Here is a 27,079-nt window from a genome sequence, read left to right as displayed (position 1 = left end):
TTCGTCAGCAAATGGCGAACGCATAGATGATAGGCGAGAACAACGCAGCCTAGTCTGGTGACTTACCCTGTATCTCGGTGCTTCGGATGCAATATAGAACTGGGGGCCTGCAATATTTCCAACACAATAGCCAATGAACTGTGGTTCGCTCAACTCATATCAGCGCCAATTAACCTAAGCAGGGATTGGGAAGGAAAGTAGACCAGGCCTCAGCGTCCTCAAGTGGGCTATCACTTGGTAAAGTTCATGAAAGACTCAAGAGTTCTGATGAAAGCGCTCTCGATTCTCCCTGAGACTATGCACTTGTATAATTTCGCTGAGAACCGCTGGGCCTGTTTAAGGGGAGGGGTCGTCTGCTGAAAGCCAGTATCGTCGCTCAAGACATGTCTCAGGCGTCAACGCAACTTCCGGCGAGCCACCGATATGACTGTAGAGAAAACGTACCATCATTCCTAAAGCTGTTGATCGTTTCGTATGTCCGGTGACGTTCGAGGTAATGATTGAAAGGGCCGTCGGTAAGCACGCAACATAGCCAGTCGTGAGACAGTAGCCACAATATCGGGCAACAGAACGAACTGGATCAATCGCATATACCATAGTCATGCCAGTCAAGCTAAAAGACTTTTACTACCGAGATTAAATATTACTGATTCTTACTGCTTACCTGCATGAAACAAGGAAGATCATCACATAAAGACGAGCATTTTGGAAGTAGTGTGTGGCTAAGATTCTGCCAGCTCAGTCAATGCACGAACCTTGCAATGGTGACGTTCTGCTTGCTTACCCCGTCACGATGAATATCATTTGAAAGCCAGCGATAGGTGCTTGCAATAGCAGGGTTGTTCGCTTGTCGAAGCCTAGGCCTGAGACGACAAGCACACCAAACTGTGAATTTAGTGGGCCTGTTCAACATACGCATGACAAGGGATCATAATCACCTACAGCAGCAATGCCACCATTGGCGAGATGCACAGTGAAAGTGTACAAAGCCATGAACCAAACTTGGGGATCCATAAGAGCCTCGAAGACTTGCCCCTTCTTGTACACTGACGACCTCTTTGTCGATTCATACTCTAGACGACGGGTTGCAATTTCCCGCTCTCTTAGAGTGAAAAAGCGTGCTGTTGAGGGATGATCAGGGAGCATGAGTAGCATGACAACCCCCCATACAATAGTCGCTGCTCCATAAATCAGAAAGAGGTACTGTCGACCGTGAGTCAGCCTCTAGAGTTGGACGTGTCGCAAGGCCATTGACTTACCTGCCATGTGTCCAGTGCGCCTTCCAGGAAAGTGACTGCCCAGGTAATGATTGCACCGCAGGCACCTCCGACAGCTTGTCCGAGAAACCATAGGTTCTGGCGTGATGGCTGCTCACTTCGTTTGTAAAAAAGGCCTATCAAAATAGCGAAAGCAGGTGTGCAAGAAGCTTCGGCGACTCCAAGGAACGCTCTGACGGCCATCAGGCCGCCCCAGTTGTAGCAAGCAGCATGAAGCATGATAACACCGGCCCAAACGATACTATAAATTGGCGTTAGTAAGAGCAGTCAAGTCTATCCCTCACGTTGTCGAAGAACTTACACTGTTGAAGAGACATATTTACCAATTGGATACTTGACCATGAGCACCGAAGTGGGATAGCTAAAGACAAGGAAGCCAAAGTAGAAAATGGAGGAAGACCATGAATACTGGCTTCCTACGAGTTTCTGCAAACACATGAGCCAGTTTCCCGGTACCGTGACAGCTAGGGGCTTGCGCAACTCACCAGGTCTTGAATGATACCCAGGATCGAAGCACCGGATAACGACGTCTTGTCCAGAAGTTGAAGCATATAACAAATTGCCAGAAGAGGCAAAATCCTAGTGAGCATGCAGATTAGCTTTTGAATTGACACAACGGCAATTTGGTTGAACAGTACCTAACGTCAATTTTCCTTTTAACGCGTTGCTCTTCTTCCTCGGTCCAGCTATCGACATCCTCACCCCTCGAAAGTGAGTTGGTGTCAACTGGATTGATTTTTACTTCTTGCGCATCTTGAGGCAGTTCATCTAGTTCACTCTTGTGCGGGGATTCCATGTTGCCACTCGTGGCTTCCACACGGATTATGTTTGAAAGAGTGATTTCGAAATTCAGGCAAGATGGTGGTAAAAGATCAATATCTCGAGGTGGTGAAGGCCGTCGCGATTGAGTGATTGGAATAAATGCCAGTTCATTCTGCTTTGACAACCCATATATAAGTTGAGATCGAGATCTCAAAGAGTCGACCAACCAGCCTAGAGATAAGGCATCATAGACGTTTCAGACGATATGGTTGCTCTTACAGGCATGAAGGGCTGGCTGAGCTATCTAGCCACAGTGCCAAGGCTAGTGAAGATATCTTGTTGACGAGTACATGACCTCTGGCGAAGTCTAAGCCGCGGGGTATTCGTCAACAATCTTTCGAAACTGACGCTCTTCCTGAGTATTGATAAGTTTTTTGATGAAATTGCATGAAGTGCTGTTGGCGGCGCTCACCTCGTTCTCTCCATTTTGAACCTCCGACCCTCCGACCTTCCGTGCGTCCGCTGTCAGGGGAGGCTGCCTCACGCGAGACATATAAACCTGATATGATTCGCCTGTATCGTCGCTAAGATGTAGGCTAAGTTGAGGCCTCCTGATTCCATGAGCACCAGCCTTTTCGTGTATCGAACGGAATTCCGTTTCTTGACCGCCAGGCGACAGCGTCCTGAAATGGGAGATTGTCACATGATGACGCCAAGAAGATCTACACCTGCCACCCACTCATTCATTTACCACCCCTCACTTAACCCTCACTGATCTTTTTTCCTTTGAGGGAGACAACATAGAAGATGACATAGTTATAATCCACTTGTTACTCATTGAGAGTGGCCTTTCACTGTCTTTGCTCGCCGTCCTATTACAGAGATGGCCATCTTTCAATAGTTAGCAAGCTGCTACTAATTATGACGACCGTCGTTTACGTCGTAGAAGGATGAGAAGCGGTGACAGATCTTGTTGCGTGTATGACCTTCAGAGTAGCCCCATGAAATATTTTCTGCCGATTCACCACGGGACCGAGATGGTACGATCTGCTCATTCTATGAGATCATGATCTTGGTGACAGATTTGGACCTGCGCATACTCCTGTTACCGTGTATGCTACCACAATGACCGGGAACATCTCTTCACGCGTACATATGTCTAACCTTTAACCATTTTCATGTAACCAGACTCCGCAAAACTCCAGAAAAATTGATGATGGTTCCAACTATCTCTTTGTGCAGAAGAAACGATGGTTATTGTACACAATACAGTAAGGGATAAAATTTGTGGACTCTCTCATGCAAATCTTTCGTTCAAACAATGAAGATTGACGTTTTCAAATCAGCTCCAGTCGCCAACACTAAGCAATGACTCTCCCGCTTCTCGCTTGTTTAGCACATCTGCAATCGTCCATGGCTTGCAAGTATACCCTGGCGGGATGTTTGTGTTCTGAAAGGGTGTCCCAGTAGTCAGATGCATCAACGCCTTCCCATAATTTTCGTATGCATACATCTCTGCATCGTGACTCCAAATCCATCGTCCATACCTTCGGGTTTTCTTCAGATGGTCCTTGTCTCCATTAACCACTTTCCAGTCCAGAGTGTGCCTGTTAGTCTGTGCGACACAGCCCATAAGCTGAGCACAGTTCACTCGTTCGCATCTATTCGAGCGAGGAATAAGCCAGTAGTCCATAGTATCCAACAGTACAGTCCAGGCACTTACCGTAGTAAATTATGGACTTTGACAGCGATCGGGATGTTGTTCCTTCCCGCGATATGGAGACAAGCTGCCAATGAAATCGCATCCTCAATTCCCTGAGTGGCACCGTTGCCGGAACTGGGCAAGAAAGTGTGAGCAGCATCTCCTATCTGGACTACGCGACCACCAGGAGAGACCCATTGTGGTTGCGGGTCTCGCCAAACAAGTTTGAAGTCGGTAATTGCACCTTCTGGCGTTGCTTTTATCAACCTGGTCCTTTCTTCTGGCCAGTCAGGTATGGTGGCAGTGAACTTCAACACATCTTCTTTGTTCACCACGGTACTCCATGACTCTTCAGCTGTTCCAGTGTTCTGCACAGGTAAGGTACTGTCAGTATATCTTCGGAACGAGCGCATGAAACTTTCTGTCCAAGTGAAACTTACACGGTGAGTGATGCTCCATATCATCCTTTCGTCTGTTCGCCAAACAAACCCGTGCATGTCTGGTCTGTCGAGATCAGCGATAGCCTGAAGACAATAATCCAAAAGATACAAACCCTGTCCACGTTTCCAGAACTCTTTTGCCATCCTCCCACTCTGGGAATCGTTTGATCAGTGTCTCATCGGATTCCACGTACTTGAGTGGAAAAGCTGTGCGGTAGAGTGAGTAACCACTGCTCTTGGCAGGAGTTGGTGTCTCAGTCACGATCTTGTATGATTTAGTGCCCACGCCATCGGCAGCTATAACGAGGTTGCTTTCGATTCTCTCATTATCACTCAAGAGCACACCGCCCTTCCCAGCATCAATGTCTTCAAAGTATTCCACAACATGTTTGTCCCACTCAATCTTCACTCCAATATTCTCGAGATGATCTAGCAGCATTTTCTGGAACCTGGGCCGGAGATGTCTATGCATTCGGCTAGGGACATCGGAATGCTTTGACTCGCCGAAGACAGATATTGGCGGTGTCATTTTCTCTCCAGTGTGCTTATGGTAGACGAGCCAAGGATCATAGGAGACCTTGTCATTTGTTTCGAGCATTCCAGGATATGACTTGAAGGCACGGATAGCACTTGGACCGATTGAATACGCATCGCCTGCTGCCGTATTAGTGTCGTATTCTGAGGTCATAGTCGCAGCCACACACCCAACTGAGAAGGTTCAGGTTCTTTCTCAATGATGCGCACCTCATGTCCTTTTCGCCAGCATTCAAGTGCGGCGAAAACTCCAGATGTTCCAGCACCCACAATAAGGACAGAGATTCCCGATGGCGGGAATCGCTTGACAGAAGATTCAGTATCCTTGGGTTGCACAGCATCGAGCTCCGAGTAGCGACTTGATAACACGTTGAGAATCGACATTGGAGCGAGGGACAAGTGGTTTCGTGTCAGAAAAATACTGTTGAAAGAGGTTGCCAAAGAACACTGGCATTCGTTCCTGGGTCAAATACTTTTCGTATGTCGGCCACTTATATCCAGTTGAAGGTTGTGAGAGTAGCTTTCACGAAGCAGATGTTCAAGTCCATTTAGAAAGTCATGTCTCGATAGCTCCAACATCAAACTCCAGTTGAGGTTTAGTTTCGTAGTCGTATGGCCACACTCGGCGCTATCATCGAGCACCAGGTGTGGCCAACATTGCACAATCCATATGCGAACCTACCTACCTAGCTTCGCCTAATGGCGTGGGTGTCCGAATATCCGTACATGGCGCAAGACAAAGAAGCCGGAGGGTCGGACGGTGGACGATCAGGCCATCCTGTTTTTTGGGAGAAGCAACTGGCTTGGCAATCCCTACTCTTGGATTGACTTGCAGCTCCCAGGATCGTTCATCATCAACCGCAGCGGGAGTCTAGACAAGGAGAAGGGGCATCCTTCAAGGCAACAGCTCGACCAGAAAAGTGACCCCGATGGGCACTCTGGCAACAATAACCAGCAGCCAAGGCAATGAAGTTATCATGTATCGCAGGAGTTTTACCAGAAATGGAAAGCGAAGTTGTTGATGAGCGAGTGCTTTTGTTGAATGTTCGGAGTGTAGTCGATGGATTGTCACATACGCGATATGGCTGAACAGCTCTTAGTAAGACTACGCATGTCGAACTTTACCAAAATAATTGACACTTCATTTGCGGCAGTCATATCCACCAAAGTAGATGGGCCTTCATGGTCATGCCGCTTTGTGGGACACAGGCATGCTCAGCCTGTACACCCACCATTAGCTGGGCTGTTGCCCGCAGTGGTAGGAGCTAGATCCAAAAATGATATGTTCTGAAGAGTTGGAAATTTCATGACTTCGCATCTTGTTTTCATATGCTGATGAAATTTTAGTAGGTCGCCTGTAAGGCAGAGCCGATGCGGAAGAAGTTCAGGGTTGACTTGCAACAAGTGTTTCCGATCGTGAAAACTTCGCCCAATGCTACAGATTTGAAACATACAGCACCTGCGACTGACAAAGGTGCGCCCTGCAGTCCAAATTGGCACATTCGACTAGCCGGGGTCAAACATCTGCCAATATGATCGGCTGGGCTATAATTTCCACTGAATGAAAGCTCCAGGATATGCCCTATGAACCGTCATTGAAAGTCTCATAGTGCTGACGATCATCCTCAGATTGGTTTATGGGAACTTCTTCATCGTCCAGTTCGTCAGCTTCGTGTTTGCGCCAGCTTTCAAATAGACCAACGTCCCGCTCTAGACTTCCAAAAACTTCCCATGCAACAACCGCAAGCGTCAAGCCTGCGCCGATAGAGACAAGCTGGGTAGAATTGATCTGGTCCTCTGAGGTTATCGGCAAGAGAATGAATATTAGGGAAAGCGCCAATCGGGGCCAAAGTCGCAGTGTCTGCTGCTCAGTCAACGTGTTTCTTCAATATCAAGAAAAGCGAAATTCAGGCTTACCTTAGAAAACCTCAGCAATCCATCCTGATCGTTGTCTTCATAGAGCAGAGCAATAAGGAAAAGACAAAAGGTCCCGACACCGAGTCCGCCTCCCCATAGCCATCGTTGTCCCGGGGTCAGATGACTATTCCTCACCGTGGCCGCTGAGATGTGCCCACCCACCAAAAGGCCACCAGACAGTGGCAAATGGATCAAAAGCCACGCAAAAGCGCTCCAGACAGCCCGGCGAATTGGGTGTTTATGATCGACTGACCCATCGCAGTACACATACATCGAGTTGAAGCAGAAAGCTATGACTAAGGTCCAAATAGCACGCATGACGTTCAGATTCAGCCCACCCTTTGCCGGAGAGCCGACAAGGATTGCATACGTAAATTCTCCTAGAACGAGGATTGTGAATGCCGTATAACGATCGTTCTCATGGTCAATATCAACTGCAGTTGTATAGTCAAGGTTGAGCCATCTCGCTACCCAAGGCCCAAAGGTCAGGACGTATGAGACCTCCTAAATCATGTCAGAATTTCATTGGTGGCCAGCGCGGGACCTACTTCGTAAATGATCCCAATAATTGCAACGGCAACTTTGGTTCGGACACTGACAGACTCAAATAGTAGCGGTATCCAGATACATATGCTTATGGAGATGAGAAGGAAATAAGCACGATTTTGAGTCCGGTGGTGGTGACTGGCGATGCTGTAAAGCGCATAGAAGCAGATCTGTGAGAAGCGAAGGACGATGTAAGAAACGACTGTCGCCCTCAACGCTGCGTTGTCTTCAGCAACTAGATTGGCATTGTTGCCATAGACTACCAACACGGCCATGATCCAAAGGACACCAAGACGTTGAAGGACATCGTCGTTGTAGTAGTTATTGGCATTCTCCTTTTGGTCAGCCCATGCGTGCCTGCCTGGGATTAGCTCAGGTCCGTCATCACAGGATAAACAGCGACCAGATACCACGCTGGGGTGAAAACAAGCACGAATTTGAGTAGGTTTGCAGCTGTGGGCTCCTCAGCGAGATGATCCGCTAAATTTGCAATCTAAGTCATTCAGTGTGTGGTCTCATCCCATTCTTAAAGCCTTTTGTGAGTTATGGCAACCTACAATCGCAACGTCTATGGCGGTTAGTTTGACGAAAACGAACAGGCTCAGATGTAGTCTCAGGCGTTACACACATAGTAAGTCGAAAAATAGCTCAAATCGGCCCGCTACGCGTTCTTCGTCAAGTTCACGACGCAACTCCCCTTTGTGAAAATATTGAAGAACGCGAGGTCGGCGGACAAGGTAACGGCGCTGTTTTAAGTGAGGCATGTTGGCGCATCAACCATATGCAGCCTCGTGGCGCTGAGTAGTTGCGTTGCCCGTAGTCCTCGTGGTAATCGAATGTCCTAGACGAAAGGGTTGTAGGCCGTGCGAGCAAGGCAAAAATCACAAGCAAAAAGAGCTTCAGATTAACTTTCGTGGTGACTAATCAGCCGCGGGGGGTTTCCTAACAGAGAACATCAATCACGTGAGTAGTATTTCCAGTTACGAGTAGGGCGCTAAAATACGAAGCTTCCTCGGCGATCGGCGCTACTTGGCGCCAAGACCTTTAGCGCTGGTAATCGACTCTTTAGTACAGTTACCTCGTATCTGGATGTAGAGTATCCGTACAGGGCAAAGAGTAGGGCGCCCTTAAGCCTCCCAAGGTCCTTCACTCTACGCATAGTATTCCCCTTCATGAATAGTATCCCATGGCTAGCAGGCGGAATCATATCAACGGTTGTGGTCTCATAGGTAGGCGAATGATCATGCATCGGCACCCACTGATATTGAGCCGCCGAGTTACAGTCGGGGCTGAGTACGTCTCACTAATGACCAGTTCAGCCTCAGCTACTGCGAACGACGTTCCAAACTTTTCACCATCTACGTAATGTCAGGGCGGACAGGAACTTCCTGTTTGCAGGTTGCGTCAATCGTCTGCTCGACCCGGCAGTGCGCATGACCAAACAAAGTTGATTCTCGAATATGCCGCTAGCCCACTCCACGCCTGTGAAGCACTGCACGGCCTCGTACCGACAATCTCAGGTAACTACGGCGTACTCATAATCAGCTACGGGGAGCTGAGTACGTCGTGGCCACTCACTTTCAAGCGGGTTTGCATATCGTGGCGGATGAAGTTGAACGCCCTCCTTGTTTTGTGGGGTCCAAACCACGGGGTGCACGCAATCCATGCAGGGGTGGCAAATGGGAATGTCTGCCACCAGCTTGTTACAAATTAATGTCATTCATAATATGTAAGCACCTACTGCCATCGTTTGAGGGGATCATCATACGTCGTAAGCTCCTAGTTCGAGCTCGCCGGGCCTCGACACTATGTTTTGCTGGCAAGGCCGGCAAGGCGTACCTTATGCCGAGCTGAGGGAATCGTCCACCAGGGGACAAATATCGCTTCACCCAGTACACTTCTCGCTACATTTAGCACATCGATCTGTTAGCTTTCCAGATTAATAGTTGGCACCTTTATCGTGCGACACCCGTTAAAAGGGCTGAATCCATGTTCAAGATCTGGGTTACTCATTGACAATTTCTGGTGAGAGCTTAATATACATCCACTCCTACGATTCTTCTACAGAATCCGTGCTACCATTGAAGGAATACTACATGTTCAGTCTCTGTCTCCCTCTTGAGTTTCGTCCATACCGGTGGTCAAAATGGCTCGCCCAAAACCCTCGGCCATTTACGATGAGGAAGCAAAGTTATGGAAAGCAGAAACAATGCAAAAGGAGTACCCACAACTTGCTCACACAACATATCTCGACCATGTCGGTGCCACACTGTACCCACAATCGGCTATCCAGTCTTTTGCCGCCGACATGACTGCAAACTTATACGGTAACCCACACTCGGCCTCACCATCGTCCTCCTTGAGCACCGCGGTTATCCGTGAAGTCAGAACGGAAGTGTTGAAGCGTTTCGGTGCTTCATTAGACGACTTTGATCTGATATTTGTCCCGAACGCTACCGCTGCCATCAAGTTAGTTGCACATGCATTTCAGGACCAGGATGAAGGCTTTTGGTATGGGTACCACAAGGACTCTCATTCCAGCCTCGTCGGAGTGAGAGAACTCGCCAAAAATGGTCATCATTGCTTTCGTTCAGATGATGAAGTCAATCACTGGATCGATAGCGACGTCTTGTACCCAGGGCGGCTTGCGCTGTTCGGATATCCAGCTCAGTCTAACATGACAGGATACCGCCCTCCATTGGCATGGGGAAGCCAGATCAGGCGAGTTGTGAGTGTGCAAAATAAACAAGTCTATACCTTGCTTGACGCAGCTTCATACTTGACCACCAGCAACCTTAATCTTAACGATCAAACGTTTGCCCCGGACTTTATTGCGCTTTCCTTATACAAGATATTTGGCTTCCCTGATCTTGGGGCTCTTATTGTCAGAAGAGAGGCAGCTCCAATGCTGCTTTCCCGGAAGTATTTTGGGGGTGGTACTGCGGAGATGGTCATTGCAGTTGGGGACTCGTGGCATCAAACTCACTAAAAGCAGGTCCACGAGGCACTTGAAGATGGAACTCTTCCCTTTCACAACATACTGGCGTTGAAGCATGCGATGAGGTCACACTGTCTACTTTATCCCAACTCGGTTCAAGTGGCACTTCATGGTGCAGTGTTATCTCGGTACCTCTATACGGCACTGGAAAGTTTCAGGCACGAGAACGGAACAAGAGTGGTCACCATTTACAAAGATCCTGCAGGGCAGTACGGTGACTCACATACTCAAGGGCCTATTATATCGTTGAACATTCATGATAGAAACGGTATGCTGATTGGCAAGACCAGAGTCGAGGCACTTGCTTCTGCATGCGGCTTTCAGTTTCGGACTGGATCCTTATGTAATCCTGGTGGGATTGCAACCATCTTTGGTTTCCGTCCATGGGAGATGAGGCGGAATTTTTCATACGGTATGCGCTGCGGAGATGATCTGGACTTCCTCGGTGGAAAGCCAACCGGCGTTGTTAGGGTCAGTCTCGGAGCAATGACAAGTAATAGCGACATAGAGCGGTTTCTTGACTTCATTGACTTCTTTTTTGTTTGCAAAAGTGTCATAGAAGAAGCAAAAGCTGCTCGCAAGCCTGGAGAGTCTCTCCAAAACCCTGTCACTTCGATTCAACCAATTCGGAGCTGTATGCCACTAGCTGTGCCTCACGGTGATTTTACATCCCTAACGGAAGCCGGTGCTGCTTATGCGCCTTGGCACGAGAATTGGGTTGTCGTTGATCCGAACTCGAATACAGAAATCCACGGCCGTGAAAGGCATCTTCGGAAGCTGGCGGTCGACTTGCGGCCACTCGAAGGGAGAATGATCATCACACATGTGGGAGAGGAATCAACTTCAAAAAGCTCAGTACATTCTTTAGAACTTGACTTGTGGGATCCGGCAAGTGACCAGTACCATATTAACCTATATCCTCATGATGCAACATCAAAGGACTTTGATCCAGCAAAATCTGTGAGTGCCAACGCCGAAGCATTTGTTGCTTCAGTTCTTGGAATGCCAGCCACGCTTTCTCGACGCTTCATAAATCGTGAAATATTAGAATTGAAGCAGAGAACGCATATTTGTGTTGTTTGGAGCTGTCAACGAAACTGTGGTACTCTCGAAAGTCTTCTCCAGCATTACGATCTTCATGCGCGGAAATTTGCGAAAAGGAAACCATCGGTCGTTTCGCAAGCACAGAACTGGAGGGACATCACCTGAACGCTTGACCATTAGATCCATTGTTCCATGGACATCAGATGATTTGAGCCAGACCCTACTGAATGCTAAAACCAGCATCCGGAGGAAAGTATCACGATGGAGACTGGAGGATAAGAATTCGGGTTGAGACATTATGTTGCCAATCAGTCAGCATTGCACCAGATACGCATGTTTTTTGATAATCATATAATCAACTAGGCACCCTATAGGTTTCACGATATAGTAGAGTTGGCAGCGAAATTTTAACCTACCTGAATGCTCGTTCTATCGGCATGAATAGAACATGTTTTTAAACGTCACTGTCGTCCTTAAACTGTTGACAAGATTCACCACTTTATTTGAAATTTTTTGCTACAAACTCCTTCCATGTTGTAGGTGCATCTTCTAGGGCACTAAGACTGTCTTTTAGGCTCTCTCCTTTATAATAGCCTGGAGACTCAGGTAAAAAAAAATGGTTCTCCAACATTTCTTGGGCAATAGGTTCTGGGAGGAAAGACTTATACTACTCCGGTCTAACTTGAACATATCGGATGCTCTTTCCTGTGACTTCTTGGAACTCAGATGTAATGCGGTCAACGGTATAATAGTCTGTCGCGGCCAGAATTTGCTTTCCATTGAATTGGTCAGATCTCTTCAGCGCTGGCTTCACGAACTTTCCTGCGCATAGTTAGACAAGGCGACCTGGATGGTGCTATGTGGAACTGACCTGTGTCTTCCACTGGCGCAAACAGAGGGAACTGGGCAGCTTTGCCCACTTGGTACGCAAGCTTATAGTTTTCATCAGCTCCCTTTTGAATCATCGGTGCGTAAGTTGACATAAAATATCCAGGCAGAACGAACGATGTCAACGGGAAGCCGGAAGCCGGAAGCCCGAATGTATTTCATTATGTCGACTTTCGTATCGAAGTGAGGAACATGCTTCATTCGACCAGCAGTTGCTTCAGTTACATTGTGTAGCGAGGAAAATATCATATGCGAAACGCCCACTTCTTTTGCGACATCACTGACATTCTTTCCTTGGGTAAGCTCGACTTGTGGATCCGCTGCTTCCCAATAGTTTGTCGGAAGGGATGAAGGTATTCATGAGATGAGTTGTAGGTTTCGGAGTCAACCCGGACCGAAGACTCTTTCGGATCAGGCTGGCTCCGAAGATAGATTTCGCCTTAACGTTTATCCTACATTACGAGAGACGTCCACTACCATTTCGATTAGTGCTCAAGGTTAGGCCCAATGAGCTCGAATGGAGCTTTCTTATACTAGAAGCCACGGTCAGAGCACTGACACGACTAATCTGTATTTATCATGAGTACCCAGCATGGATACCTTTTGTGCCGTTCTCCATGTAGAATTTCTGTCATAATCGCCTACCTTTGACGCCCTACATGTCGAGGTAATACGACACGTTCCCTCCCTCAGCTTCGACCTTAGCAAACCCGTTACCCATAAACCGAAAGCGATTCGCAGACTGGTACTCGAGCTTAAAGTCCTCCACTCGAAAGCTTTCGATGATTTCTGTGATAATCGATCGTTGGTGTCCTTGGTGTTGGAACTTGATGATATTGGGGTCCTAACATACTTCTGAAGTGTAGCACACTGCCCGCATACAGAGCTGTCACTTTCCCCTCGGTCTTCCCATTCTTGTACCAGCTCTTGCAGTCTGCTGCCCATACAGTGCCCTTGAGAACCTCTTGCGAATACTCATTGTAATCTCGTACAGCTTCGCGTGTTACGCATACAGACCTAGCTTGTCAGATCTTGGATATCTGATACGTTTATGATGGTGGAGGCTTACTTAATATCCTCTGTGGAAATCTTCTTGCACCACTTAAGCATCCATTGAGCAACGAGGAGCATACTGCTCAGAAGGACCCCGTGCCCGACTGCGACTGTTAGCTTCCCGATATCTCATCACATGGATGCTTAGAGACATACCAGGGCTGTTGGGCCCATTAAAAACAAAATAGTTCGGATGGTCAGGAGCACAGACGCCGAAGTACGCTTCAGGGAGTGCAGCCCATTCCGTATTCAAATCGACGCCATTTCGCCCTATCATCTTCCAGAAAGGACGGAAGCTCACGTTGAAGCCAGTCGCACAGATAATAATGTCAAACTCCTCATGTTCCTGCTCAGTCTGAATCCCTGTTGGGGTAATATTGAGTATAGGACTGAAGTTGCACCTAGCATTTGAGGCAGAAATTGCTTCGAGATAACCGTCTCCTGGAGTCAACCGGCGACATCCAACAGGCCAGGTGGGGATGAGTTTCTCCCTCAACTCTGGAGCATTTGATAGTCTATCTTCCATCAGCTTTTTGGTTGCGGTCAAGGTTACCTTCTGCAGTTGAGCATCAGGAAACAGTGCATAAAAGAACTGATTCATCCTAGAAATGTGTGAGTTTCTTGCGCAATCAAGGAAGTTAGGGTAGAATTCTCACTCGTGCTCCAATTATTTTCTCAAAGCAAAGAGCTTCTCCGGATTTTCGCGGAAACTGCGTTTTTCTTCTTCCGTATATTTGAAGTTTGCACCATCTTTGGTCCAATCTGTCAAGTAATTCGCAGATATCCAGGTGGGGGACCGAATGAAATTGACCATCTTCGAAGCCGTCCGTTGGATGTGAGGAGCTATCTGGATGGCAGATGAGCCATTTCCAATAATTGCGACACGTTGGTTGCTCCAGACCAAATCCTCATCCCTGCGTAAAGTCTTCAGGAAACTTGAACATTGTTCATCAACCAGCTACACATACCAGTCAGCGCTATGCACAGCTTTGCCCTTGAAATCATTTAGTCCATCGATAGCGGGCCAGTCCCACTTGCTGCAAAACATCAGTCCGTTATGTCTTGTGCGGGAGGGATAAAACAATTTACTTCAAAAACCCTGCCGCGTTGATTAAAACGTCGCATTCATCATCCATGATCTTGCCAGACACGTCGACCTTGAGCTTCCATTTAGCGCTGTCATCATCCCAGACCGATTCCACAACTTTTGATCTGAATTTGACTTTCTGGTCAAGGCCGTATTTCTTGGTGACAGACGTAATGTATGCTAAAATTTCAGGTCCCGATACGTAGAATGATGACCAGTCCGGATTTTGCTCGAAGGGAAAAGTATAAAGGTGTGCTGGAACATCACATGCCACTCCAGGGTATCTAAAGCACAGTCTCAGGTCAGATTGGCTCTCGAAAAGCCATTGTATATGTTCCTCCGGAGATTTCAGAGTTCAAATTCAAGTTCCGTCGCCAGAAAGTTTGGTTCTGGATTGAAGGAGACGCCCGGACATACCTGTTTTCAAACCATGTACCACCAACACCAGCATTCTTTTCATAGATTTGAAAGTCAATAAAACCGTCAAATTGTTTGTTGTATTTGACTTGATGTGCAACTAACAGTCCACCAAATCCTGCACCAACGCATACGACCCGTAGTGGCCTGGGGTTGAAGAGAGGATCATTTTTGATTTGCACCATCGTGTTTGAACGGAGAAAATCTTGACTGGCTATCATAATTTGTTGTCGCAAGGCGATGCTCAACTCCTTATTAAAGCGTGCCTTTTGTGCCTGCGGGTTTGTGGCAAAGCCTTCTATATGAATGACCGTAAGTCTGAGTACGAGATCGAGCAGTCCGGGCCGACGGGACACCGCCGAATGCAGAATGATAGTGTGGTTATGGAAAAGCTGAACGGAATTTTCGTATCCCGTCATTTGGATTCACCGGCCCCGGACAGTTCTGGCGTATCACGGAGACAAAGATGGGGTGTTTCCATAATCCACTGCCACTTTTCCAATGATGCTATTAAGGACTATATTAGACTCGGGCAGCTGCCGGCAGGGAGGCCGGGCCGTAAGTACGGAGAGTTGTACCGAGATCTCGATTTTGTGCGGACCGTCGATAAGTTTCACCAGAATCAAGGCTTGAAACAAGTATTATATTGTTCAAGAATCTTTTCTTTGAACGAAACGGCGCCAAGGAAATGAGAAGTCCAAAGTATCACGAATTGCATTAATACTCATCATGCTAGCCGATGTCCAGAATAGAGCGAGCACGCAAGCTCCCTTACATAGTTACGTCCTTGAGAGTCTACCCGTTGCTTTGCCTCATGGCTCTATCAACAATGACCAAGATTTCGACAAGATTACAAGGGATTTTGTGAATCGTCTATCCTCTTTAGATGCATCAGACTTCGCGAAAACTGCGACCTGGCGTGACTCGATGGCCTTGACAGGGACATTCAGAACATTTTTCTCTGGGTATTCAATTATAACAGCCTGGAAGAAGCTCTGCCATGATCAGCATGTCAGGGATTTCGCATCAACGGGAGGGTCTGCCCGTGTGATAAGGACTCCTGGTGGAGCGTCTTGGGTCACAGTTGACTTCACTTTCCTAGCAGAGAGGGAGCCAGCGAGGACCTGTGTTGGTTCGCTGTATCTTGTTCCAGACAGTGAGAATGGGTGGAAAATATGGATGTTGACGACTGTGATAGACCAGCTGAGCGGGCATCCCAACGTCGACAGGTACTCACCACGACGGGACGAAGTAAACGGGAACCAAAACGTTCCACAGCATCACTTGAACAGCGAGAAGATGAGCACAGACTTTGATGCAGTGATCATTGGTGCCGGCCAAGCAGGGCTCGCGGTAGCCGGACGACTCAAGGCTCTTGGAGTATCTTACCTTGTGGTCGATCAGATGGAAGAAATCGGCGACAACTGGTCGACCCGATACAGGTCTACGCGGCGTGAGTATCCAAAATTCCCATCCTGATAGCGTACTCTCCAGCTAACTTTAATGCGCAGTACACACCCCAAGGGAGTTTGGTAACGTCACGTCCTTCCCTAAAATACGCGAGCTAGCATGGAGCTAACATACGTAGCTCACTTACCATTCGAGCGAACCTTCCAGGCCTCGGAATATCAAGAGTACCTGGACAAGAATGACCTTGCCCGGGGTTTTCGAGAATGGGTGAAAAAGTGTGGCATCGTCAGTGGTACCTGCTATGCAGCATGCGACGAGTCTTCAAAGTGCTAATTTTAACGCAAAATATCTGGTTATCAACACGTATTATATCTGGGCAGTGGTTCCAGGATTCAAATGTTTACCAAGTCGATCTAAGCGTCAATGGGCGGCCGGTGAGCATCTCATCTTCGCACGTTGTCTTGGCCACAGGGGGGTATGGGCCTCAGATCTTCTACCCTCAATATGAGGATCGCGTCAGTCATGTCGTCTGCCTTATACGTCCTCCCTTATACTCAATTTTAGCAGGAAAAATTTATTGGAACGGTGATTCACACTCAAGGCTACAAAGATGCAATGGATTGGAAAGGAAAGAAGGGCATCGTCATTGGGACTGCGAACACAGGTCTCTGCTTTAAGCCCTATCCCGAATTGCTGTGCTGACTAAGATTCTATAGCACACGATGTCGCTCAGGATATGTTTACTGCTGGGCTTTCATCGGTTACAATGGTACAACGAGGACAAACTTGTAGGATCTAGATTCATGCCTGAACAAGGCCATCGATAAGCTAACTCCAAGCCACAGATGTCCTGCCCGTCCAACATTTCAAAGCATTCTCTGATTGTGCGTATACAGCTTGTCCTTACGACTAATTATTTCTTCATTAAACTTTACTAGTCACATATAACTCTCACATCCCCACCGATAAAGCCGATCGAATGAGCTACTCCAATCCTTGGTCCATCTCCCGGCTTTATCTTCAAGACTTTTTGCACAATCTCGCCGCTAAAGAGCCGCAGCGTTTCGATGATCTCGCGAACTCCGGGTTCAAGGTTGAAAGACACGGTGATCTGACATACCAACTGACCGTGAGAAGAGGCGGACACTATATTGACGTTGGCACTTCGGAGAAAATTTCGGAAGGTCTGGTGAGTATTCCGAGTTATGCTCCACCGCAATGGATTTCTATGGACAGCTAATCTTAAAATCATAGATCAAAGTAAAATCAGACTCTCTGCCAGTGAAATATACGGAAACAGGCCTTCTCTTCGCTGATGGAAGCCACATTTCTGCTGATGTCATTGTTTTTGCGACTGGCTTTTCTGGAAATCTTCGTGATACTGTGGAAGAGCTATTCGGACCAGAGGTTGCCACGAGAGGGGGCATCTTCTGGGGCCTTGATGAAGAGGGAGAGCTCAAGGGTGCATTTAAACCACTTGGCCGTTTGTGATCCCCCAAATTCCCTTGAAGGTATATCTCACTGATTATCTGCAGAACCTGGCCTTTGGTACGCAGCTGGTACTCTTGGACATACAAGATGGTTCTCTCGATTCATAGCTCTCCAGATCCGAGCAGACATGGATGGTACTCCGTTTGAAGTTACTAGAAAGACATATTAGAAAATAGAGCTATGCCGCAGGATAATAGTCCAAGGAGGCTTGGTGCAAGAAATGAAGCACACATAGACTGAAAAGATTGATTTCTGGATTCTTCAAAAGCCCAGTATGTTATATCATCGCGGCTCGCTCCTTGAATTGCAATGCGGGTGCTTACGAATGCTTCTCTTCAACTTATCTCTTTTCCCGAAGTAGATAGTCAATTGCCTCGTACAGGAAAAGAGTTCCAATACTAACATTTGAGGGACAATACAGTCTATCTAATGTCTAACCTTGATTTAGAAGCACTCGAAAGCAGCTATTAGTAGCAAGACTTTTCATTTTCTTTCCAGTCTTTTAACCCAAGATCGGACGCTACTCCTCCAAATCACTGTCAGCTGTACAGAAGCAGCGGAGTTTATTATTGCCTTACTAAAGCAGGATAAGCTTGGCGATGGTCATAAAGATAGGAGAACCATCCCGGGTCCTCCATCTGCAGGTCAAAGCCATTAGTCTCATCCAAATCAAATGTGATATCCTCCCATCTAACTTCCTCGCTGGCTGGAGCTTCGAATGGTGAGCTTATGTCGGTCGCAGTGATTCCGTCTTGGGCAGAACGATTAGGGCTTACTAATATAGGCTGCTACAACTGGGTCTCAAATTGGTTGGTTGGTGAAAATCCCACTTCCTTAATCTCTCGCAGCAGCTGCGCATCTTTCCATGTAGTAGTATTCTGAGTATTGTACATCATTGACTTCGATGGGGCAGACTTTATACCACTGTTCGCGACCAACAGGTCATTTTTTGAGTGCTCCTCGCCATGGCGGGCTTTCCGATGGACCTCCCAAAGCTTCAACTTCTTGAAGACCGAGTGGAACTCTCTCGCAGAGAGGCAATAGCCCTCGGCTGATATTTCACCAAGTCGAGTAATGAGGGCGTCCAAGAACTGCTCGGTTGTCGTTTCCAGCATTCCAGCGATCGGACTCTGCAGTGCGGTTTTCTGGAAGTGGCCCAAACGGATTAAAATGGTTGCTGCGTAGACAGTCCAGACTAGATATAGGTTTGGGAGACATCGAGCCAGCTGGACGGGGTAGGATAGGTACATAGACAGGACTCCGTGGCAGCTTTGTAGGCAAAGGTATAATGCCTCGAGATGGGCAGGGCTCAGGGACATGTCTTGGGCCTTTCTGCCAATGCAGGTGAGATTGTAACTCCGCACCGCAACGTCATGCGTGTATATAGTCACTGCAGGTATGAGAAATTCGATGAGGCCTAAACAAAATTAACATTGTTGCGAGCAGAGTTATTTGAACTACTTACGAACAAATTTGGAGTTATCCCTCGCTCCCGGTATCATTTCAATTCGTTGGCGAAAGGTCTCGAGCTGTAGTTGCGAGATGCCTTCATTGAACGAGATAGGTGTGGTCTCATGATTCAGCTTGAAAACTCGAGAAACATCGTTCAATATTCCTTGGATACGTAGAAGACTAAGCATATGTCGATCGTTGTCAGTCGCATTCGGCCCCTCGATTAGCATTCTCTTCTGCCCCTCTAGAGTCGCAGTCGTCACCACGGGGAGTGGGTGGCCGAAAAGTGCAGCATTACTTGATGGTCAGCATGAAGGTAGTTCACAGCTATGTTGAGAAGCCTCACCAAGAAGCGATGTAATAACAGCCTAGCCAGGCTCGTTCCCATTCCAGTGCTTCAGCATAGTCCTTGATATGATCGCCGATACGCCCTTTATCTAGGCCAAGATATATGCAGATTGAAAGCGCGCAATGGATGTATTTTGTGAATGCTGAGGCTCTTGCATTGTCTGCAGGAAAGAAATTGTCCGCATACGCGACGATAGCTTGTACGAGCTCCAAAGATTTCTCGCCAACAACCAAGATACGTTCTGCTAGGTCTCGTGTTAATACTTTGACCAGCGGTGATTGCAAGCAGGGCTGGACTGATGCGCTTGCCACTGTGGCTATCGCGAGGAACAATAGAGGTTTGCGAGCTCGTATAGTATCTGCGTCGCTTGAGGTGGCAAGAACAACGGCTGGCGACAGTGAACTAATATTTGCCTTCCAGTGATTGAACAAGGTAGTTCCCGTAGACTTCGACACAATGTCAAGGCCAGTGACATGCTTCACAGAGGTGAACTCGGGACTTCCAATATTGAATGCAAATACTGGAGCGCTTGTTTGAGGTCCCTCACCAGGGAAAATTCTGTCAGAAGGAAAATATCGAGCGGAGTCGTAACTACCTGAGGGCTGCGAAGACGCCCTGCGCGGGGATCGGACATCACCTTCACTTCGGTCATCATCACCTGTCTCTGAATCTATCGAGCCGCGACGCTGCTGTTGTTGAGACAGCAGGGCGTTCGTCAGGCGTTCGATCTTTCTCTCAAGCTTACCCACCCGCTGTGCTGTGCCTACTCGCGGTTTTGTCGGGCCTGGCATAACACATTGTCGGAAAGCTTTCAAACAGGCGTGACAAGAATCCTCATTGCGGACCGCGATGCATCGTGACTTGTTCGCGCGACACGACAGGCAGGCTCTTGCTCGTTTCCGATGGCTGACGGATTCCTGTGTACTCGCGTTAGTTGGATCGGTGGAGGTCCCTCTCGGTACTGATTCGCGCCGGTTGCCCATGGTGTTACACTGTGTTGAAGGCCTAGCAGATAGTTGATACCGATAAGACGGAGAGAGGGTATTAAGTGGTGTAAAAAGCTCCTCGTTCTGATGTGGTGGGATTGAGGACTGAAGTACAGGACCAAGGTCTCCGGACCTTAATCATCCCGAAGATCCCGCAGGTTAAATATTTCGGCCCGCCTGTTGCACAGAATAAGTCCCACTATCTCAGGGATCCAGAGCCAATCGTCTAACGCCCGGCGGAATTGCTTCCCCAGGATGACCGTTTAAATAAGATAGGGTGTGTGGGAAATTGACTCTAGTTCGTGGGTTTATTCTACCGCGTGATCCAATATCAAAGATGATCTGGTATAGCTTACTGTTAGGGCTCGTCATTCTGGCACGATGGGTGCTAACATCGGGAAGGAGGCCCGAAGGATATCCCCCAGGACCTCCCACTTTACCAGTAATCGGTAACTTACATCAAGTGAATTACGATTGGAATTTGCTATCTAGGTTGTTCTGACGGAAAACAGATGCCTCAAAAAGACGCACACCTTCAATTTGAGAAATGGGCCCGCAAATATGGCCCCGTCTACAGTTTGATGCTGGGAACAAAGACCATGATTGTTCTCTCTGGTGATCAAGCTATCAAGGATTTATTAGACAAGAAAAGTGCAGTTTACTCGGATAGACCTGAGTTGTATATCGGCCAGACTTTGGCAAGTGGAGACCTGAGGTTTTTGATGATGGTAAGCCTGTTTGACGCATTTCCTGGTGTGCAGTTAGCTAATATGAGAGGACAGGGTTATGGAACCCAATGGCGCGCAGTGTGTTGAGATCTCCCTTCAGACCAGTAGCCATATCTAAAACTCTATGCAGATACGGAAAATGATGCACAAAATTTTGAATATCTCCACGGCCCGATCATATGTTCCATACCAGATGCTGGAGAATAAACAGATGCTATATCAATTCCTCCAAGAGCCAGATAACTTCTTGCATCACATACGCCGCTATTCGAATGCACTCACAACAACTATGGTGTTTGGTTGGAGATCACCGACCTATGAGGATGAAAAGATGAAACAACATTTTGCCGGCCTCTCTGAGTTTGCGGTTCTCAATCAACAAGGGACGGCGGCCATTTTGGACTACTTCCCCATTCTGAGGCGACTTCCAGAGTTCATGTTTCCCACGAAAAAGAAAGCGAAGGTCCTCCACCAACAAGAGAAAGCACTTTATCTCTCTCACTAGCTCAACGCCAAAAAGTCCATAGAAGCTGGCACCATTATGCCCTGCTTTTGCGTTGGAGTAGCGGAGGCACAAAAGAAAGACGGGTTTACCGACGACGAAGCATGCTATATCTCCGGAACCTTGCTCGAGGCTGGCTCAGATACGACTTCCAGTACTCTATATGCCTTCATTCAAGCTATGATTCTCTACCCTGATGTCCAGAAGCGGGCGCAGGAAGAAATCGAGCGGGTTGTTGGATCTCAACGACTTCCCACAATGGAGGATGTAGATGATTTACCTTTCACTCGTTGTTGTGTGAAAGAGACACTCCGTTGGATGCCAACGACGATTCTCGGTGCTGTACCCCACGCAGCCAATCAAGACGATATCTATATGGGCTATGTTATACCAAAGGGAGCTGCAGTGATGAACAATGTCTGGTCAATTAACATGGACCCATCTCGATATACAGATCCCCGTAAATATGATCCCCAGCGATTTGAAAGCAACACGAAGAGTCTTTATGACTCGGCGGTCGACCCGGATGTGTCGATGAGGGACCAATTCACATTTGGTGCTGGGCGACGTATATGCCCAGGTATTCATGTTGCCGAGCGGAGTCTGTTTCTAGGCATATCGCGCATCCTGTGGTCTTTTAGTATCACGCCAGCGCTAAATAACGTTGGGTCACCCGACATGCCTGACCCCGAGAAACTGACACAAGGTTTTGTTTGTATGCCAGAAAAGTTCCGGGCAAAGATCACTGTTAGATCACAAGAAAGAAGTGATCTCATAACCCAAGAATGGCATCAAGCAGAACACGAATTCCTCGATCGGCAAACGAAGCAATGGGCAAAAATTCCTAATGCGATCAGCGAGTGATCAGTCATGGCATTGGACACTTGCCTCCAAGAATATTTTCTATCCATAAAGACATTCCAAGATTTACCCTCACATAAAGTACTGTTTAACGCTACGAGACAATGAGAAAAATGCATTTTGCCAAGGCTTTTCGCTTGTCATTCAACTTTGTCGATGTGCCGAAGGTCCAAGCTAGACAAGGCTGCGAGACGAATGACAGCTCTATGAACCGGGGGAGTGTCGTCTAGTAAGCTGCTGATGACCACTTTCTAGAGCTGCAGTTAGGCAGCAGGATTGCTTGAGGACAGGGGTACATCAGAGCCACGGTTTTTCAATCCTGGAATCGACGAATCCCGGGAAAACTTCCAACTCTTGACAAAGACTGACGTCAAGAATTGCGTAGGGAGAGGGGAAACAGCATCTTGGAAATAGCACATAATGTTTTGGTTTCTCGTTTCATTCGACTCTTTTGCCTGAATCTATCCTGTTCAGTGACAAGACAGGCCCTCTGAAGTCTCTTCCACAACACTTATAATTACGTAAGTACAAGGACATCTTGAAGATAGGTTTACATGCTCATATTCGCTAGATTTGACCAACGCTTCATAATCAATACAAAACAATGTCTTCTGGTGTAGGTAGCGCTCCTGGCGAATTTGCCCATGGCAAAGTTGATCCAAGCGAGGCTGGCAGAAAGGGTGGAATTGCCAGTGGTGGAAGCGGGACTACCGAAGGCACGACCAGCACTGGCGATAGCAACACAGGGGATTTTGCTCATGGCAAGGTTGATCCCGTCGAGGCTGGTAGAAAAGGCGGACTGGCTAGTGGTGGAAGCGGTGATACTGGTGACGCAACCGCCAGTACTGGATTTGCTCATGGAAAAGCTGATCCTGTCGAGGCTGGCAGAAAAGGTGGAAGCTCTTGAGGCAAGGTGGCTACTCTAGAGTATCCAAAGGCATGACATTTGCTCGACATTGTTCAAAGCAAGACGTTAATCGAGTATGTAGTGCGATAGTCCTGAGAGTATCATCAGTTCCTGGAACGCCGGTTCAGCAACGAGTGTTCTTTGGAAGGGCCAGCAATCAGATTCCCAGGAGCCGGTTGCTGCAGAACAGGGTACAGATGCATTCTCGAGGAGTAATTATGATAGTATGCAGTGGTATCAGAAGTCTCGGGTTTTCGGCTTCTCCATATCTCAAATCCACTGTTTCAGCACCCCGAAGAAATGTCAAGAAAATAAAGTGACCATTTCAATGATATCTTTGAAGCTAAATCGTACAGCCCGTGACGAATGGCCTCAACTGGCCCATGGGGTGAGTGGCATCGCTGTTTTGTGCTGTAAACATAGAACTTGACGGACTGCCTTCTACGCAGAAAAAACAGGAATGTGCTCGTCTGATTTGGTGCCTCATATTGCGGATCCGTCATGGCTTTCCTTCATCGTTCTAATCCGCTCTTGGATATTGGTGTTGACTGCCTCGATGGCAGCTCTGGCGTTTTCCCATTTCTTCCTTTGACCACTTTCGAAGAGGCGATACATGTGTGGAGACCAAATCCCATCTGTAAGGATGGCACAGAACTTTTTGTCGTTCCACCAGAATCTCCAAGCTTGAAGGCTTGTATAGCTCAAATTCTCCTCAAGTCGAGTACCAGCAGCATGTTCAACCCATTTAAGCCAGGGACCATTCTTTACCATGAGGGGGACAAACTTCCTATGCGGGCTCAGGGAACGCAGATAGTCGGCCCAAACAAGGTGGCCTTCATACCATTGCTCCATGGCTCTCCGTGCTGGAAGGGCCGGGGTATGAGGGGCGGTTGACCATATTTGAGCTATTGCCATACTTGTCAGGTCACTAATCATAAATGCAGGGGAGAAGGCGATTGCAATGCCAACAAATGCAAGGCTCTCTGGATATGTCAGCGAAAAGACATTTTGATACAGTCTTGGTGTCGCCTTATTGCGAGCTTCAGAAACAGTGGGATTGGTCAGGGTTGGATCGTAACGGCCGAGTATGGAATAGTCCACTTCGTAACCTGTGCAGTAAATAATGGCATCCACGTAAACAATTTTGCCATCTTCTAGTTGGACCGCATTGGGACCCGTGATGTGCGAAGGAGCCGCGGTACTGATTATGCTACCATTCCTGAGCGCCGGTATTAGTGTGTCACTGACCGTTGGAGCTTGATGGAGAAGAGAGGGAGGGGTATTGAGGTTCCACTCAGGGTCGAACTGTCCAAAGTTCTCGCGGGAAATTCTACCAGTGATGCTGGCAATAAATTTAGCACCCAGCTTCGGTGCAATAACATCAAGCGTGTCTTTTATGTTAGACTGCCGGTATGATAAATTGTGGTCGAGTGAGGTGCCGTCTCTCAGATAACGAGGTAAGACCACGCTGCCGTGACGATGTGAGAGGAAGATCTCTTCCGCAATGCCGACTAGGGAGGTTGCCGTATCTGCAGCCGAGTTAGACATGCCTACAACCATGACACGTTTGCCTTGAAAGCTGGGAGGATGCTTGAATGCGATTGAATGGATGACAGTGCCCGAGAAATGTGATCTTCCGGCAAGGGTTGGCTGTACTGGGCTGACATGAGGTCCTGTGGCAAGGACAATCTTGTCAAATTCAAGGGTCTCTGAGGCCTGGCCACTGGCGGAAATGGACAGGCGCCATTTGTTGTGGACCTCGTCTCGCTCAATAGATTTCACCTCGGTTGACAGACGAATATGCTTGCGAAGGCCGAAATGGTTGCAATAGTCATTTAGATACTGATCGACTTCGCGAGCACTTGGGTATGAGCTTGTTTTCTCTGGAAATGCGAAGTCTGTGAAACATGCCCTCTCGCGCGAAACGTTGACTACAGTCGACTGTAGGGCGGATACGTGGTAATCCGTGGAATAGTGCCAGACGCCTCCGACGTAGCTGCGTTTGTCAAAGCCAGAAGCTACGAATCCTTCCTCGAGGAGGTTCTTGAGGGTGACTAAACCTTGAGAACCAAGACCGATAACTGCCACAGTTGGCTGCTGCTCTTCCATTTGTCTGGAGAGAGGGGCGAGCTTCTGACTTCTCCTCTGGACTCCACAGCTCAAGGACGCTTTTCGTTGCTGCTGAGCCAGATATTCTGGTGTTCCGGAGTACGACGTGTCTGACGAATGAGGTCATCGGTAGGGTAGCAAAGGGCAGCTCCTGGGGCAAATTGACATTTCGTGTGCAAAAGATCGGTGCCAAGACGGGTACCATTCCATATCAGGAGTAAATCTTACTAGGCAAGAACTATCAAGCTTGCCGCTCCTGAGTGCCTTCCACCATGCCTCTTGCGGATACACAAGGTACCCAGCAGTGCCGGCACGCGTACCTGGTTGTGACGTCAGAGGATCACGCGGGGTCCACGGGGCAATCCTGCGTTTGACAAAACTTAAGATCAATCAAGGCTCCCGCACTGGCGCTTGCACCATCATCTCTTCCTAGGTACTGCGTACATACACAATCCTGCCAACGCTGACCCAGAATCATTTCCACAAATACACGAAATCAAAGATGTCTCAAAATACCCTCTTTCTCATGTTGCAGCTGGCACTTGCCTCTCTGGCAACGGCCGCCCCAGTCAAGGCTCAGTCCAACAGCTGGCAGTATGGCACCGGTGGTGGAATCATTGGGCTGATTGTCTTCATCCTCGACATCATCGTCTTTGGTAAGGAACTCTCGTCAACTCATTCTCTTGGCGAACTTGTCTCATGATCCCAGTTGAGGTTGTTCAATCGACAAGACCTGTTTCCCACAAGCTCCTCTGGAGTCTGCTGGTCTTCCTATTTCCCATCGGCGGTATTATCATCTACGCGCTCTTCTCCAATCGTGCTGCACATAAGCCTAGTGGAGGCTACGAACCAATTAGCAGCTGAATCCCATCCCCACGCACACCGCTATAATAGTGATGTCAAAATGGGATTCGCAGGGTGTGGTCGAAGAGCCGAATGGAAGAGTGCGAAGGCATGTGGATGAGATCCAAGGATAGCTGGGAGGGCGATGGGATTACGAATCCCTCAGTCGACGATGTCGGTGTAGGCAGGTGGATGAATGGCGAGCAGTTTCATCAGCGGGCGTAACACATTGCACAAATTGGCTAAGTGGAGCGAATATACTATAGATCTGAGCTAAGCCTCAGTGGATATAGAATGTTATGGGGAGGGTACCGCAGCGGCAGTGGGTCGTGTTGAGGTGCCTTTCGTTAGAGCAATGGTCATAAGGATGGTACATAGGTAGTTAGCATAACGAAATATCAGTCAAAGAGATAAAGTCAGAGATTCGTTGGGTAGTTTTTCTTGCGGCCATAGCCATGTACACTGCGACACTGCTCATGTGATCTGTAGATAGCAGTGCAGCAGTGCAGCCTGGCAGGGTGGAAGGAAGTGCACGTGCACGTCGCTGCGAATAGCAGTCACGTGATTGCACCAAAAGCATGTGACTGGCGGCGCGTTAAAAGGGTGTACGTTGGTAAGTACCTACGAGTATGTATGAACCTCCTGGATGCCGCCTGTGCGCGCTTCGTATCAATAATGCCGTCAAACTGGCAACCACCTGAAGGCGCAAGGGCCATGGCAGTCCCTGACTCCCTGCCCGTGTCAACTCCTTGGGGGGTTGCGGGCCAGCAAGAAAA

The 27,079-nt window shown here is 48.0% G+C and overlaps 12 protein-coding genes across 12 annotated transcripts; 5 read left to right on the top strand and 7 right to left on the bottom strand.

Moving 5' to 3' along the window:
• Positions 1-336: 336 nt before the first annotated feature.
• On the bottom strand, positions 337-2,073 carry A1O9_05155 (uncharacterized protein; the record flags this gene model as incomplete). Its single annotated transcript, XM_013407440.1, has 8 exons — positions 337-613; positions 665-730; positions 785-885; positions 943-1,203; positions 1,260-1,518; positions 1,579-1,703; positions 1,763-1,856; positions 1,916-2,073. 8 exons carry the CDS (start codon positions 2,071-2,073, stop codon positions 337-339), a joined length of 1,341 nt encoding a protein of 446 aa, XP_013262894.1.
• Positions 2,074-3,381: 1,308 nt separating this feature from the next.
• Positions 3,382-5,099, bottom strand: A1O9_05154 (uncharacterized protein; the record flags this gene model as incomplete). Its single annotated transcript, XM_013407439.1, has 5 exons — positions 3,382-3,700; positions 3,763-4,109; positions 4,182-4,245; positions 4,295-4,838; positions 4,886-5,099. The coding sequence occupies 5 exons, from the start codon at positions 5,097-5,099 to the stop codon at positions 3,382-3,384; spliced, it is 1,488 nt and encodes a 495-aa protein (XP_013262893.1).
• A 1,198-nt stretch (positions 5,100-6,297) lies between these two features.
• A1O9_05153 (uncharacterized protein) lies at positions 6,298-7,453 on the bottom strand (the record flags this gene model as incomplete). The annotated part of the gene is made up of 3 exons (XM_013407438.1): positions 6,298-6,576; positions 6,633-7,136; positions 7,181-7,453. 3 exons carry the CDS (start codon positions 7,451-7,453, stop codon positions 6,298-6,300), a joined length of 1,056 nt encoding a protein of 351 aa, XP_013262892.1.
• A 1,871-nt stretch (positions 7,454-9,324) lies between these two features.
• On the top strand, positions 9,325-11,385 carry A1O9_05152 (uncharacterized protein; the record flags this gene model as incomplete). Its single annotated transcript, XM_013407437.1, has 2 exons — positions 9,325-10,148; positions 10,440-11,385. The coding sequence occupies 2 exons, from the start codon at positions 9,325-9,327 to the stop codon at positions 11,383-11,385; spliced, it is 1,770 nt and encodes a 589-aa protein (XP_013262891.1).
• A 502-nt stretch (positions 11,386-11,887) lies between these two features.
• On the bottom strand, positions 11,888-12,185 carry A1O9_05151 (uncharacterized protein; the record flags this gene model as incomplete). Its single annotated transcript, XM_013407436.1, has 2 exons — positions 11,888-12,042; positions 12,092-12,185. The coding sequence occupies 2 exons, from the start codon at positions 12,183-12,185 to the stop codon at positions 11,888-11,890; spliced, it is 249 nt and encodes an 82-aa protein (XP_013262890.1).
• A 578-nt stretch (positions 12,186-12,763) lies between these two features.
• A1O9_05150 (uncharacterized protein) lies at positions 12,764-14,850 on the bottom strand (the record flags this gene model as incomplete). The annotated part of the gene is made up of 8 exons (XM_013407435.1): positions 12,764-12,897; positions 12,962-13,125; positions 13,178-13,265; positions 13,318-13,812; positions 13,873-14,075; positions 14,130-14,198; positions 14,251-14,532; positions 14,666-14,850. The coding sequence occupies 8 exons, from the start codon at positions 14,848-14,850 to the stop codon at positions 12,764-12,766; spliced, it is 1,620 nt and encodes a 539-aa protein (XP_013262889.1).
• A 544-nt stretch (positions 14,851-15,394) lies between these two features.
• On the top strand, positions 15,395-17,566 carry A1O9_05149 (uncharacterized protein; the record flags this gene model as incomplete). The annotated part of the gene is made up of 9 exons (XM_013407434.1): positions 15,395-16,118; positions 16,177-16,197; positions 16,254-16,352; positions 16,403-16,590; positions 16,643-16,739; positions 16,792-16,863; positions 16,921-16,959; positions 17,014-17,264; positions 17,330-17,566. The coding sequence occupies 9 exons, from the start codon at positions 15,395-15,397 to the stop codon at positions 17,564-17,566; spliced, it is 1,728 nt and encodes a 575-aa protein (XP_013262888.1).
• A 788-nt stretch (positions 17,567-18,354) lies between these two features.
• A1O9_05148 (uncharacterized protein) lies at positions 18,355-20,350 on the bottom strand (the record flags this gene model as incomplete). The annotated part of the gene is made up of 3 exons (XM_013407433.1): positions 18,355-18,983; positions 19,032-19,315; positions 19,365-20,350. 3 exons carry the CDS (start codon positions 20,348-20,350, stop codon positions 18,355-18,357), a joined length of 1,899 nt encoding a protein of 632 aa, XP_013262887.1.
• A 515-nt stretch (positions 20,351-20,865) lies between these two features.
• Positions 20,866-21,586, top strand: A1O9_05147 (cytochrome P450 oxidoreductase; the record flags this gene model as incomplete). The annotated part of the gene is made up of 3 exons (XM_013407432.1): positions 20,866-21,081; positions 21,136-21,159; positions 21,212-21,586. The coding sequence occupies 3 exons, from the start codon at positions 20,866-20,868 to the stop codon at positions 21,584-21,586; spliced, it is 615 nt and encodes a 204-aa protein (XP_013262886.1).
• A 36-nt stretch (positions 21,587-21,622) lies between these two features.
• Positions 21,623-22,447, top strand: A1O9_05146 (cytochrome P450 oxidoreductase; the record flags this gene model as incomplete). The annotated part of the gene is made up of 1 exon (XM_013407431.1): positions 21,623-22,447. One exon carries the CDS (start codon positions 21,623-21,625, stop codon positions 22,445-22,447), a length of 825 nt encoding a protein of 274 aa, XP_013262885.1.
• A 1,387-nt stretch (positions 22,448-23,834) lies between these two features.
• Positions 23,835-25,460, bottom strand: A1O9_05145 (uncharacterized protein; the record flags this gene model as incomplete). The annotated part of the gene is made up of 1 exon (XM_013407430.1): positions 23,835-25,460. The coding sequence occupies one exon, from the start codon at positions 25,458-25,460 to the stop codon at positions 23,835-23,837; it is 1,626 nt and encodes a 541-aa protein (XP_013262884.1).
• Positions 25,461-25,962: 502 nt separating this feature from the next.
• Positions 25,963-26,324, top strand: A1O9_05144 (uncharacterized protein; the record flags this gene model as incomplete). The annotated part of the gene is made up of 2 exons (XM_013407429.1): positions 25,963-26,116; positions 26,170-26,324. The coding sequence occupies 2 exons, from the start codon at positions 25,963-25,965 to the stop codon at positions 26,322-26,324; spliced, it is 309 nt and encodes a 102-aa protein (XP_013262883.1).
• Positions 26,325-27,079: the final 755 nt, after the last annotated feature.

The sequence above is a fragment of the Exophiala aquamarina genome (genome assembly GCF_000709125.1).
Source record: "Exophiala aquamarina CBS 119918 chromosome Unknown aczIA-supercont1.3, whole genome shotgun sequence".
NCBI classification, from domain to species: domain Eukaryota; kingdom Fungi; phylum Ascomycota; class Eurotiomycetes; order Chaetothyriales; family Herpotrichiellaceae; genus Exophiala; species Exophiala aquamarina.
The sequence above is the reverse complement of the archived record's forward strand: the minus strand, read 5'-3'. Positions and strand labels throughout refer to the sequence as shown.